General features: G+C 45.3%; 2 protein-coding genes and 1 long non-coding RNA gene across 21 annotated transcripts in view; 2 read left to right on the top strand and 1 right to left on the bottom strand.

The window, feature by feature from the left end:
• LOC126987922 (synaptotagmin 1-like) overlaps nt 1–15000 on the top strand; it is an 80574-nt gene that overhangs the window by 14374 nt on the left and 51200 nt on the right. For 17 of the 19 annotated variants that reach the window (XR_007741295.1, XR_007741286.1, XR_007741296.1 and 14 more), the window contains exons 2-4: nt 4650–4731; nt 9495–9518; nt 13026–13070. Coding sequence is in view for 6 of the 19 variants with exons in the window: in XM_050845603.1 (XP_050701560.1) it covers nt 4659–4731; nt 9495–9518; nt 13026–13070 (142 nt within the window). In the remaining 13 variants the exon portion in view is untranslated. The remainder of the gene's footprint in view (nt 1–4649; nt 4732–9494; nt 9519–13025; nt 13071–15000) is intronic. The other 2 variants (XM_050845613.1, XM_050845622.1) reach the window with 2 other exon arrangements.
• LOC126987783 (pentatricopeptide repeat-containing protein 1, mitochondrial-like) overlaps nt 1–15000 on the bottom strand; it is a 94075-nt gene that overhangs the window by 35728 nt on the left and 43347 nt on the right. The window lies entirely within an intron of this gene.
• The window catches only part of LOC126988144 (uncharacterized), a 57170-nt gene continuing 45672 nt past the window's right edge, over nt 3503–15000 (top strand). The window contains exon 1 of the long non-coding RNA XR_007741573.1: nt 3503–3608. This is a non-coding gene — a long non-coding RNA (uncharacterized LOC126988144). The remainder of the gene's footprint in view (nt 3609–15000) is intronic.

Here is a 15000-nt window from a genome sequence, read left to right as displayed (position 1 = left end):
AGAGAGAGAGAGAGAGAGAGAGAGAGAGAGAGAGAGAGAGAGAGAGAGAGAGAGAGAGAGAGAGAGAGAGAGAAGGAAAGGGATCAAATGAAGAGAGAACGTAAAAGAGAAGCGGAATAGAGAGAAAAAAAAAGAAATTAGGAGAAAAGAAGAAAAGGAGAGAAAATGAGAGAAAATGAGAGAGATAAGAATGGAAAGGAAAACAGGGAGATGAAGTTGACTAAGAAGAGAATGGAAGAGGAAGAGGAAGAAGGGAGGATGGAACGGAAATGGACGAGGAACAGAATCAGAAATAGAAAAAAAAACATTCAATGAAATCCAAGGTAGTGGTGACCATGAGCCGGTTCCACAGTCCAACACAGCGTCTTCGTAACAGCCCGAACCAAACTACAGAATCCCATACAATCCAAAACGGTGAGGTCTTCAATGCCACACTAAATACACAAGACTTTGCCACACTAAATACACAAGACTTTTCCTGTATAGTTTCATCAAATTTGTGAACTTAATTATAAACACCAGACACTAGACAAGGAAATTTCGAAGGCTCTGGTATTGATTTGGGAGCTTACTTACTGGCCCTATCCCGACCAGCGTGACATCAGGGTTGCCACAGTTTACCTTCCCCAGGTGTCCCAAGCTATCCATTGACCAGTCCAAGAGGAAAGATAAACAGCTGGGTGGAGTGCACGCCGACTGCCCTGTGGATTCGTAGCTAGGCGTGCTATCCACTACACCACGGAGCCCCATTTATCGATTAGCTCGGATGGGAGGAAGACCAGCTGGGTGGAGTGCGCGCTGACTCTCCAGACAATGAGGAAATCCGTGCCCATGGATCGCTGTTCTGCGTGTTATCCAGTACACCACAGACACGCTTATAGACTGAGATTGACAGCCCCCCAAAAAACTTCGATGTAAAATGAATTCGTGGCAGTAAACATTAAATGGCTGGTATTACAAGATACTTTGCAATATCACATCAGTTATTTCTAGAGGTCAAAGAGGGGATGAATCGAGTTCTAATGAGTGTTTCTTTAGGTTCATGGTACAGAAGAAGGGTCAGACTACCACCAGGGTCATAAAACTACCCCTGGAAATGCCCACAACTCCTACGAAAGCCTTGTCAAATATGTGTTCTTGGGCGGCGAAATGTCTTACAATACTTTACAAGACTTTATCGCGACAAGACTTTCAACGCTAACACATTACACGCTACGAGTTCAACCAGTATCGGGATGTTGTCTCCTGCTTAATCTTTGCAGTGCAGGCCCCTAGTGTGTTACCAGATAAAGAAACACATAGCAACTACATGATATACAGCAACATAAATACAGCCACATGCCAACCCAACGATACATAGAGAAGGTTGTCAATTTTCGTAGTGGACATATTGCTTCGAAGGTTATGGTAGGCGTTTCTTTATATATATATTTTGAATCTTATTTTTTTATCTTTAATGAGAGAGAGAGAGAGAGAGAGAGAGAGAGAGAGAGAGAGAGAGAGAGAGAGAGAGAGAGAGAGAGAGAGAGAGAGAGAGAGAGAGAGAGATGTGTGTGTGTGTGTGTGTGTGTGTGTGTGTGTGTGTGTGTGTGTGTGTGTGTGTGTGTGTGTGTGTGTGTGTGTGTGTGTGTGTGTGTGTGTGTGTGTGTGTGTGTGTGTGTGTGTGTGTGTGTGTGTGCGTGTGTGTGTGTGTAAACTCCTTTGAATACCATTTGCTATTAATATTTAAAACTATAACTCTTGAAGACTCGTCGGTATCTTAATGGCCGGGATGTTTGCGTCATTTGGAACCTGTTATCATCATTATATATTTAAGGCATGTCTTTTAGTACGTGTGTGTGTGTGTGTGTGTGTGTGTGTGTGTGGGGAGGGAAGAAGGGAGAGTACTTAAATTCATGGATAGGGAGGTTAGGTGGGGTTGTATAGACCTCCCAGCCTCTTGCAGACTCGTTATGTGTGTGTGTGTGTGTGTGTGTGTGTGTGTGTGTGTGTGTGTGTGTGTGTGTGTGTGTGTGACCTTACGAAACGCATTACATTGATCTCGGCACATCTGTTCAAAGAGGTAGTCTGTCTCTCTCTCTCTCTCTCTCTCTCTCTCTCTCTCTCTCTCTCTCTCTCTCTCTCTCTCTCTCTCTCTGACTTTTCTTCTTCAATCTCTAATACCCACAGTTCTATTTCTACTACTACTACTACTACTACTACTACTACTACTACTACTACTACTATTTCTACAACAGCTAAAGGAGAGAGGGAGAGTGAGCTGTGAAGGAAGGGAGGGAGGGTAGGAAGGAGTTGAAGAAGGAAGGGAAGGAGGGAGGGAGAGAAGGGGTTGGTGAAGGAAAGGAAGGAGATTGGGAAGGAAAGAAGAAGGGAGGGAAGAGGAGGGGAAAGGAAGGGAAGGGAAAGAAGGGGGAGAAGGGGGCTGGAGGGAGGGAAGAAGGGGAGGAAGGAGGGAAGGGGAGGGGGTATGTGGAGGAAGGGAAGGAGGAAAGGAGAGAGGGAAATGGAGGAAGGAAGAAGGGGAGGAGTTTGAAGAAGGTGGGGGAGGAGAGAAGGAGAGGAAGGGAGGGGAAGGGAAGGGGAAGGGAGGGAAGGAGGAAAGAAGGGAAGGCTTTTGAAGAAGGAAAGGGAGGGAAGGAAGGGGCTAGGGGAGAGGTAGGGGGGGTAGGGGAAGGGGGGAGAGTCTGGTATCCATAACAACGAATCTATAGAGTCACCCAGTTTATCCTCCCACGGTAGGTTATTTTTGTCCTGTGCGTGGGAGTGGTGATGACGACAATGGTGGTGATGGTGGTGGTGGTGGTGATGGTGGTGGTGGTGGTGGTGATGGTGGTGGTGGTGGTGATGGTGGTGGTGGTGGTGGTGATAGCCGTGTGTTAAGGGGATTGACAAGGAGATCGCTTTTACTGTATATCTGGTACCACTTCCATATGGTTCACGGCCCGGCCCAGAGGTGAGGTAAGGCTGAAATCACACTATGTACCTGCGCGTGACGGCGGTGCTCATCTCCGACACGTTGACCCTTTGAGCTTGTAGTGGGAGGGAACTCTTTCGTTTCCTCCTTCCTTCGTTTCCTTCCTTTCCAAACTTGTCCTCCTTCCTCCCTCCTTCCTTCCTTTCCTCTCTTTCCAAACTTCTCCTCCTTCCTTCCCCTTCAACTCCTTCTCTCCCTCCTTCCTTTCCTTCCTTTCCTCCTTCCTTCCTTCCCTTCCTTTCCCATCTTCCTCAACTCTTCCCTTTTCTTCCACATTTCTTCTTTGTATTTTAGGAATGAATTTGAATACGTAAGAGAGAGAGAGATAGAGAGAGAGAGAGAGAGAGAGAGAGAGAGAGAGAGAGAGAGAGAGAGAGAGAGAGAGAGAGAGAGAGAGAGAGAGAGAATAACCTTGCCATTACTAACATGCTTCCAATTCCATCTAACCTTGGCCTTGCTGGCGCCCGCATGCGAGAGAGAGAGAGAGAGAGAGAGAGAGAGAGAGAGATATTATATGCAGGCCCCCTCCGCATATTAACATACAAACTCGTGCAAGCGATTAACAAGGAGAGGATGGAAGCGAACACTGTGAATGAAGCCAAAGTCTATATATACCAAGTCAAGTCACGCGCAGGTTTGTGGGAGGAGACACGGCCGAGGCGTGGTTTATGCGTGACACTGCTTGGAGCCAAACTAGAGAATGCAGAAACAGGGATTTAGAGAAAACGAGGAAAGGCGGACTAATTTAAATCAATCACTTCAACATGCCCTCCCTCACACCACACACCGCCGTTTGTAGGCATTGAAATTACAGTCACGCAATAGCACAATAAAAAGACATAGTTTTCCGTCAGTGGCTTGCCTGAACGCGCTGTGAAAGAAGGCGAGAATGCACATCCAGAGTGCACACACGGCCCCAACTTTAGTCACCCCAGAACTGGCGGGTATTTTTGTTTGGGCTCCAAGTGACGTCATCAAGCTGCTCCGCCCCCAAAACCGCCTCCTGCGCGTACCGGTCACAGTTTTGAAGCAGTGACTTGACTTGGTATATATAGACTCAGATTATTACGTTTCTATACGAGGTCGCTGTTTTTGATGAGTATCCTCCATTTAACCCTGTCCTCCGTCTCTTCAAGGTCCAAGTTCTTCTCCCTGCCGTCCGCCACAATACAGTCGAGACTCTGACTATATTGAACTTTATTTGTGACAGCGTTGTTTACATCACCGCCGCCATGGAGTGTTTCCTCTGAGGCGGCGTTGGCCACAATGTTTTTTTGTTTTTTTTACGTGTACGCCTATAGCTCCGGTAGGCTTGCTTGAGAGGCCTGGATGGTAGTCGGCCCCAGCCCATCATGGCGCAGGCAAGTGTTTATAGTGGCGCCATCTTCCCTTGGCTCATGCTGCCCCCCGGAACTCCTTGATTCACTTGGACGGTTTCCGCTAGAGTCCGGGTTGATGGGTGGTCTTCAGGACAGCATGTGGGTAGTTTTAAGCCACTCGGCGGTGACTGAAAAATCCCAGGTGGTAGCGTGGGGATCCGAACCCGCGTGGTGAATGTGGGCCCAGCACGCTACCACTCAGCCACCGCCTACCCAAAGTCCCAAAGTGTGTGTGTGGGTGTTGCCGCTCGTAAGTGTTCTCGGCCCTGACAGTGTTGTTGTTGTTCTCGTTTCAGGTGTGAAAGATGCGTCTACGCCGGGAAGCTGCGGAGGCGGGGCAGACCACGGTGCTGCCCCCCACCGACAACATTGAGCCGGGTAAGTTCTCCCCCGTGCACCCCTTGCCACATGGCCGCACTCCAGCACACGGTTGCCAGATTATCGTACTCAGAGCCTCGTATTTACCTGTTTCTGAGCCATCGCTATTGCCAAAAACACCAATAATTGACCATTGTAACGATAACTATATATGAAGGCAGTTATTGGGGTTGAGGAGGCAGTTTTGGGTCGGACATCGGCAAACAGGAAGCTGAGTACGATAATCTGGCACCGTTGACTCCAGTACAGTGTTGCCATATTATCGTACTCAGCCTCGAATTTACCTGTTTCTGAGCCATCGCTATTGCCAAAAATCACCAATAATTAACCATTTTAACGATAACTATATATGAAGGCAGTTTTTGGGTCGGAAATCGGCAAACAGGAAGCTGAGTACGATAATCTAGCAACGTTGACTCCAGCACAGTGTTGCCATATTATCGTACTCAGCCTCGTATTTACCTGTTTCTGAGCCATCGCTATTGCCAAAAAAACACCGATAATCAACCATTTTAACGATAACTATATATGAAGGCAGTTTTTGGGTCGGACATCGGCAAACAGGAAGCTGAGTACGGTAATCTAGCAACGTTGACTCCAGTACAGCGATGCCAGACTATCGTACTCAGCCTCGTATTTACCTGTTTCTGAGCCATCGCTATTACCCAAACACACCAATAATTAACTATTTTAACGGTAACTATATATGAAGGCAGTTATTGAGTTGAGGAGTTAGTTTTTGGGTCGGAAATCGGCAAACAGGAGGCTGAGTACGATAATCTAGCAACGTTGACTCCAGTACAGCGTTGCCAGATTATCGTACTCAGACCCTCGTATATACCGGTTTCTGAGCCATCGCTATTGCCAGAAATCACCAATAATTGACCATTTTAACGATAACTATATATGAAGGCAGTTTTTGGGTCGGAAATCAGCAAACAGGAAGCTGAGTACGATAATCTGGCAACGTTGACTCCAGAACAGTGTTGCCAGATTATCGTACTCAGCCTCGTATATACCGGTTTCTGAGCCATCGCTATTGCAAAAAAACACCAATAATCAACCATTTTAACGGTAACTATCTATGAAGGCAGTTTTTGGGTCGGAAATCAGCAAACAGGAAGCTGAGTACGATAATCTAGCAACGTTGACTCCAGCACAGTGTTGCCATATTATCGTACTCAGCCTCGTATATACCGGTTTCTGAGCCATCGCTATTGCCAAAAATCACCAATAATTAACCATTTTAACGATAACTGTATATGAAGGCAGTTTTTGGGTCGGACATCGGCAAACAGGAAGCTGAGTACGATAATCTGGCAACGTTGACTCCAGCACAGCGTTGCCAGATTATCGTACTCAGAGCCTCGTATATACCGGTTTCTGAGCCATCGCTATTGCCAAAAATCACCAATAATTAACCATTTTAACGATAACTATATATGAAGGCAGTTTTTGGGTCGGAAATCGGCAAACAGGAAGCTGAGTACGATAATCTAGCAACGTTGACTCCAGTACAGCGTTGCCAGATTATCGTACTCAGAGCCTCGTATATACCGGTTTCTGAGCCATCGCTATTGCCAAAAACACCAATAATTGACCATTTTAACGGTAACTATATATGAAGGCAGTTTTTGGGTCGGAAATCGGCAAACAGGAGGCTGAGTACGATAATCTAGCAACGTTGACTCCAGTACAGCGTTGCCAGACTATCGTACTCAGAGCCTCTACCTGTTTCTGAGCCATCGCTATTACCCAAAAACACCGATAATTAACCATTTTAACGATAACTGTATATGAAAGCAGTTATTTGGGTTGAGGAGTCGGACATCGGCAAACATGGTAAGCTGAGTACGATAATCTGGCACCGTTGACTCCAGCACACACCCGCACCCCCCTCATCACCACCTCCATCACCACCTGTATATGCACCACCGTTATGCACCAGCGCCCCCCCGCCCCGCACACACCTGCACAGACACAACACCTGTCCCATCACAGCGGCACATACTGTTGTAGGCAGCCTCGGCCCACACACCAGCGTTGCCATATTATCGTATTCACCACGTATATAACATTTTTAAGCCTCAAACTCTCGTACCTACACAATTAACGATAGAAAATTAAAGTTAGCGTTAGAGATCTTATTCGTTGATGTTTTTTTTTTACTTTTTTGCTATAGTTATCGGTCAGAAAGTACGATAATGCAATGCTGAGTACGATAATTTGACAACGCTGCCCCCCTCCCCCCCCTCCCCCCTCACACACCACCCACACAGCTGTTCACTCACGGCCTAGCTCATTCCACCTTCACCACTGAAATAGTTAATAAATCTAATATTATGTAAACAGGCAAAACTAACATAGAGATTATAAATAGCGTCACCCTCATTAACTAATCGCGTAAGTCATTTTCCAGCGATTTCCAGATTTTTGTCTACATCGATTTTTTAATTAAGGGGAAGGAATCATAGGAGAAGGGAACAGACCCCAGGAGACGGGACACAACCCCCGATTAATACCTGGTACCCATTCACTACTGGGTGGCGGGGGAATCGGAAAGGAAAAGTTGGAGGATTTTGTTTAGTCGGCGCAACGATTAATACCTGGTACCCATTCACTGCTGGGTGGACAGGGGCGTAGGGTATCGGAAAAGGAAAAGTTGGAAAGTTTGGTTTAGTCGGCGCAACGTCTGTGGTCATATGCCGGAGACAGACAGAAGGGGAAGGAATTATAGGAGAAGGGAACAGTTGGAAAGTTTCGTTTAGTCGGCGCAACGTCTGTGGTCATATCCCGGAGACAGACAGAAGGGGAAGGAATCATAGGAGAAGGGAACAGTTGGAAAGTTTGGTTTAGTCGGCTCAACATCTGTGGTCATGTGCCGAGAGAGACAGAAGGGAAGGAATCATAGGAGAAGGGAACAGTTGGAAAGTTTGGTTTAGTCGGCGCAACATCTGTGGTCATATGCCGGAGAGAGACAGAAGGGGAAGGAATTATAGGAGAAGGGAACAGTTGGAAAGTTTGGTTTAGTCGGCGCAACATCTGTGGTCATATGCCGGAGAGAGACAGAAGGGGAAGGAATCATAGGAGAAGGGAACAGTTGGAAAGTTTCGTTTAGTCGGCGCAACATCTGTGGTCATATCCCGGAGAGAGACAGAAGGGGAAGGAATTATAGGAGAAGGGAACAGACCCCAGGAGACGGGACACAACCCCCGATTAATACCTGATATCCATTTACTGCTGGGTGGACAGGGGCGTAGGGTATCGGAAAAGCCGACCAAATTTTCCCACTCCGCCCGGGAATCGAACCCGGGCTCTCTTGGTTGTGAGCCGAGTGTGCTAACCACTGCACCACGAAGACCTCCTGCCAAAGTCTTAAGCCAAATGAGATAATAACAGTTATTTTCCTATTTTCTGTCAAGCAGATAATAATGACTTAAGCGGTTTGTTTACGAAGGTGATGATATTCATATTTGGAACTTATAAAGAAAAATAAAAAACATACGTCAAAAGACTTCAGACGACTTAAGTTCTCTAATCTTTGACGTATAAAGTCTTAGGGCCGCTTTCACAGTCGTTATGTTTGTTTCGATCGTTAGCAATGGCTGTCATCGCCGCTATAGTATTCCCACGTCAAACTGTCCGATGGGGTAGTGGCGGGTGCGGGGTTAGCCAGGCCCCGCACCTTGCCACACACTCTCAACACCTCTCGCCTCCTCTGCAGCCGCCACTACCCCATAGGCCAGTTTCACGTGGAAGACTATAGCGTCGATCACCGCCATTGGTAACGATCAAAACAAACAAGGTGACTGTGTAAGCGGCCCTAAATATACACTTTTGGAACTTGTATAGAAGAAAAACATACGTCATAAGACTCCAGTTCTCTGATAGTTGATAGTTTTGCCTGTTAACACGTCTTGCTGCCAGATTCTATAGTGCCGTTATCACCCAGACACTGTTGAACGCCCTACCTCCATGGCTTCACCTGTTGTTTTGTGCAGATATTTCTAACAATCTGGCAGCGACGACCCCTATGCCTCTGTCTGTGTGTACTTAATGCCGAGGTGCCCTGACCCCTTCACGGCACCTGGGAACCACTCCAGAGCTTGTGCGTGAAAGTGTGTACCTGTGAAGGCGTGTGACCCTAAGTCTATATACACCGAGTCAAGTCACGCGCAGGTTTGTGGGACGAGACACGGCCGAGGCGTGGTTTATGCGTGACGTTGCTTGGAGCCAAACTAGAGAATGTAGAAACAGGGATTTAGAGAAAACGAGGAAAGGCGGACTAATTTAAATCAATCACTTCAACATGCCCTCCCTCACACCCCACACCGCCGTTTGTAGGCATTGAAATTACAGTCACGCAATAGCACAATAAAAAGACGTATTTTTTCGTCAATGGCTTGCCTGAACGCGCTGTGAAAGAAGGCGAGAATGCACATCCAGAGTGCACACACGGCCCCAACTTTAGTCACCCCTGAACTGGCGGGTATTGTTTTTATTGGCTCCAAGTGACGTCATCAAGCTGCTCCGCCCCCAAAACCGCCTCCTGCGCGTACCGGTCGGAGTTTTGAAGCAGTGACTTGACTTGGTATATATAGACTTAAGTGTGACCAAGACACGGCGTGAGAGTATCACCAATAGTGGTTGCTGTTGTTGTGGATGTTGTTGCTATTGTTGTTGTTGCTGTTGTTGTTGTCAGCACCAAGTCAGCACCTGTTTTTTAATTCTCGTCTTTTCTCTCTGTTCAATTTTAATTTTAGAAATCGCCAGCACGGAGGTTCCAAGTAAGTTATCTTCTCTTTCATTTTTTTTTTTTTCAAGTTTGTTCTCTCACCCTCCTAATGTTAACCCGGTAGCAGCGACGGGCCAAATTTGTGGCTTTACCGTGTAGCAGCGACGGGCCAAATTTGTGGCTTTACCGTGTAGCAGCGACGGGCCAAATTTGTGGCTTTACCGTGTAGCAGCGACGGGCCAAATTTGTGGCTTTACCGTGTACCAGCGACGGGCCAAATTTCTGCCATGATATAAACCCCCCAAAATAGATGATACATAAACAGATCACACATGCGTTGATATATATTATGAAATGGTTTGTGTGAGTGATGATTCTTTCCCATTATTTTGCTAAGAGGGGCCTTTAACGTAACCTAACCTAACCTAACCTAACCTAACCTAACCTAAGATACATGATCCCCGCAGCTACCGGGTTAATGCCATCATCAGCATTTATACACTATGCAGCAGTATGCTAAACGTAAAATCAAGTTCAGAAGATCATACACTTTGAGTCGCTGGATCAGATTATAGTTACATGACATGAAGCCAAACAAAGCCCCGTGCGATGAACCTAAGGGCCAGTCTCACAGTTCCCCATGACGGGTTAGTAAGCTCCCCATTACCAGAGCCTTCGAAATTTCCTTGTCTAGTGTCTGGTGTTTGTATTTAAGTTCACAAATTTGATGAAACTATACAGGAAAAGTCTTGTGTATTTAGTGTGGCATCGAAGACCTCACCGTTTTGGATTGTATGGGATTCTGGAGTTTGGTTCGGGCTGTTACGGAGACACTGTGTTGGACTGTGGAATCGGGTCTAAGTGACGCCAATCCCAAGTGTTGACTGAGTGTACCCACGGGCAGCCAGACCAGGCAACTCGTCTAGTAGCTAATCCTTCAGGACAGAAGTAAACGAATTATCAGTTTGTGTCTAGGTTCATTAAGATAAAACAAAATTTCAAGTAGGACGCTTTGGTTGTTTCATTGTTTAAATTATTACAGGCAAAGATCATTATTAGATTATGATGTTTTATTGGGATTCGTATCATGGTTCACGGTTCAGTTCTCCACTCATTACACGAATTAGCAAAGTGTGTCTAGATTCATTAAGGAAACACAAAATTCCAAGTAGGACGCTTTTGTTATTTCATAGTTCAAATTATTACAGGCAAAGATCATTATTAGATTATGATTTTTTAATGAAATTCGTATCATGGTTTCGCGGTTCAGTAAACGAATTAGCAGTTTGTATAAAGATTCATTAAGGAAACACAAAATTTCAAGTAGGACGCTTTGGTTGTTTCACTGTTCAAATTATTACAGGCAAAGATCATTATTAGATTATAATGTTTTATTGGGATTCGTATCATGGTTCGCGGTTCAGTTCTCCACTTATTATACGAATTAGCAAAGTGTGTCTAGATTCATTAAGGAAACACAAAATTTCAAGTAGTACGCTTTGGTTGTTTCACTGTTCAAATTATTACAGGCAAAGATCATTATTAGATTATGATTTTTTATTGAAATTCGTATCATGGTTTCGCGGTTCAGTAAACGAATTACCAGTCTGTATAAAGATTCATTAAGGAAACACAAAATTTCATGTAGGACGATCTCGTTATTTCACTGTTCAAATTATTACAGACAAAGATCATTATTAGATTATGATGTTTTATTGGGATTCGTATCATGGTTCGCGGTTCAGTTCTCCACTCATTATACGAATTAGCAAAGTGTGTCTAGATTCATTAAGGAAACACAAAATTCCAAGTAGGACGCTTTGGTTATTTCACTGTTCAAATTATTACAGGCAAAGATCATTATTAGATTATGATTTTTTAATGAAATTCGTATCATGGTTTCGCGGTTCAGTAAACGAATTAGCAGTCTGTATAAAGATTCATTAAGGAAACACAAAATTCCAAGTAGGACGCTTTTGTTATTTCATAGTTTAAATTATTACAGGCGAAGATCATTATTAGATTATGATTTTTTATTGAAATTCGTATCATGGTTTCGCGGTTCAGTAAACGAATAAGCAGTCTGTATAAAGATTCATTAAGGAAACACAAAATTTCCAGTAGTACGCTTTTGTTATTTCATAGTTTAAATTATTACAGGCAAAGATCATTATTAGATTATGATTTTTTATTGAAATTCGTATCATGGTTTCGCGGATCAGTAAACGAATTAGCAGTTTGTATAAAGATTCATTAAGGAAACATAAAATTTCAAGTTGGACGTTATTTCCGAGTTCAACTTATTACAGGCAAAGATCATTATTAGATTATGATTTTTTATTGAAATTCGTATCATGGTTTCGCAGTCCAGTCCTCCACTCATTAGAGTACGGCCACACTGCTGGATTTGCTGGGAGGGTGGAGGGTAGCGGGACGCCTAGCGGGTCAGAAGCAAGAACAAACACATGTTATCTAATAGGAGTGACCATACAGGACGCGGGTAGCGGGTAAGCTTGGAGGGAACCCGCTACCCGCGTCCTAACCTAACCTAACCTAACCTAACCTAACCTAACCTAACCTAACCTAACCTAACCTAACCTAACCTAACCTAACCTAACCTAACCTAACCTAACCTAACCTAACCTAACCTTACCTAACCTAACCTAACCTAACCTAACCTAACCTAACCTAACCTAACCTAACCTAACCTAACCACTCGTATTAGATAACATGTTTGTTCTTGCCTCTGACCAGCTAGGAGTCCCGCTACCCTCTACCCTCCCAGCAAACCCAGCAGTGTGTCCAGACCTTAGTAAGAGCAGAGATTTCTATTCCCGCAAAGGTGTTGTTTTATATAGCTCCGTGCTCCACAAGCCTCCCAGTCCCCGCCGTGACCGACCCTCCATCAGCAAATCAACTCACCAGGGCCAGCTCCACAGTCCAATATTACGTCCGATTCGTCATTCAAAGCCAAAGAGCCGATTTCACGGTCCAATATGGTGTCTTCGTAACGGCCCGAACCAGACTATAGAATCCCATACAATCCAAAACGGTGAGGTCTTCGATGCCACACTAAATACACAAGACCTTTCCTGTATAGTTTCATCAAATTTGTGAACTTAAATACAAACACCAGACACTAGACAAGGAAATTTCGAAGGCTCTGGTATTGGTTTGGGAGCTTACTAACCCGTGACGGGGAACTGTGGAACTGGACCAATGTGTCTCATCCCACTGAATTAATATCTCGTTAGCCCTCGGGTACACCAGGTCCCCAGCCACGGGTCATGGAGTTTGTCAGGCATTGAGTCATTCCAGTGTTTTTCAGTAGATAAGATTTTCAGTTCAAGGCCATTTAGCTCCTCAAGGCAGCCTCACCAATATGCTTTTCAGTTAACTTTGTATTTGAGGATGTTAGTGTCCCTTTTAACCAGTCCACTAGTTTGCAAGGATGGTAGTCAGCTTCACAATGTTTTTTCAAGTTCCTCCCTTTTGTATGGTAACACTGCGCCCTCTTGTTAGTGTTCACCCGCTCCCTAACCGTCCTCTTGTCTCACAGTGGAGGAGGTGGAGACAACTATGGTGGAGGGACTCAGCGGAGGCGGTGAGTCTCCTCGTCTCTCTCTCTCTCTCTCTCTCTCTCTCTCTCTCTCTCTCTCTCTCTCTCTCTCTCTCTCTCTCTCTCTCTCTCTCTCTCTCTCTCTCTCTCTCTCTCTCACACACACACACACACACACACACACACACACACACACACAGAGCCGTCACTCGGGGTTATGTTGTAAGGTTCCAGCCGTGCCCAAAGATTCATCGCTTTAACCTCATTCGTGGAGTGTACTGGTTGGCGATCGCGAGTCTACCCCGTGGTCAGTTCATGGTGAATGACACACACACACACAGAAGCTACTTTCTGGAGCAGCCCAGCGCGATGCGTCACCCATGTATCACGTCTGGCCCCTAACTCTTCGCCCCCCGGACCCCGCCCCTCCCTCGCCCGCAGTGTTAAGGGACAAGGGGGGTCGCGGAAGCATATTGACTTGGCAAAGACCCAACGTCGGCGGAGACTTGTGTTTTAACCCTTTCCTGCAGCCGGTGACTCTGCTTTGGTTTGGTCCTGACCGGCAATTGATCCACGAAAATAACTGTTATAACATTCATACAGTTTGGGTCATATATATTTTTTACAGCTAAGGAGACAGTTCAAGGGCGTAAAGAAAAATATATAAAAAAGCCTGCTACTTGCTGCTCCTGAATAGAGGTCAAAGGAGTGTCCAAAAATAGAGGTTTCCTGGTACCTCTGGACACCTCTCCTCCCGAAATTGACCTCTCTTTCGCCCACCTCTTTGGATTCTTTTTAGGAGCAGCGAGTAGCGGGCTTGTTTTTATATTAATGGATACAAATCAGACAAGGAAAAAATGAGAGTGGATGATTAATAGAACATAATAGAATAGAATAGAATAGACCTTGAACTGTCTCCTTTGTTGTAATTTTTTTTTATTTATATCGTCGCTCAAGTACACACATTTAACAAGGCTTTCGTAGGAGTTGTGGGCCTTTGCAATTGGGTAGTTTTATGACCCTGGTGGTAGGCTGACCGTTCTTCTGTACCCTGAACATGAAAAGTCATTAGAACACGATTAATCTGTTGTTTGGGTCATATTCTAACAACCCGTCAAAAGTCATTAGAACACCATTAATCTCTTGTTTGGGTCATATTCTAACAACCCGTCGACCAAGTACACACATTTGACAAGGCTTTCGTAAGAGTTGTGGGCCTTTGCAATTGAGTAGTTTTATGTCGGGAGAGAGTGATTAAGATTTGTCACCCTCGAAGTTCGCTGACAACGTTAGTGAGACCAGCGCTAAACAGTCAATCCTTCTGTCATATACTCCAGTCTTTGCCGTCTCGTGCTTTTTTGGGGTCAGGATAATTCGCGGGAGGACAGAACCGCTCATGCCAAAACCGCGAATGTCAAAAACCGCGTATTTAAAAACCGTGAATGTAAAAAACCGCGTATTTCAAAACCGTGAATGTAAAAAAACGCGTATTTCAAAACCGTGAATGGGAAAACCGCGTATTTCAAAACCGTGAATGGGAAAACCGCGTATTTCAAAATCGCTCATACCAAAACCGCGTATTTCAAAACCGTGAATGGCAAAACCGCGTATTTCAAAACCGTGAATATTAAAACACAAAAAACAAGAGAAGATTGAACATTCTCTCTCTCTCTCTCTCTCTCTCTCTCTCTCTCTCTCTCTCTCTCTCTCTCTCTCTCTCTCGCCTATCTGCATGCTAGAGGCTTTATGCTCAGGTTACCGCTATGGGGAGGGAGGGAGGGAGGGGAGGAGGAGGAGGAGGAGAAGGAGGAAATGAGAAGGGAAGAAGGGGAGGAAGTCTGGGAGGGGAAGAGGGGGAGGAAGAAGAAGAAGGGGAGGAGGGGAGGAGGGGGAGTAAGGGAAGGGAAGGGAGGGGAGGAAGACTGGGAAGGGGAAGAGGGGAGGGGGGTATATGAAGGGAGGAGGAGGAGGAGGA

Source organism: Eriocheir sinensis, chromosome 6 (assembly GCF_024679095.1).
Source record: "Eriocheir sinensis breed Jianghai 21 chromosome 6, ASM2467909v1, whole genome shotgun sequence".
Lineage (NCBI taxonomy): Eukaryota > Metazoa > Arthropoda > Malacostraca > Decapoda > Varunidae > Eriocheir > Eriocheir sinensis.
This window is presented reverse-complemented; position numbering and strand designations above follow the sequence as displayed.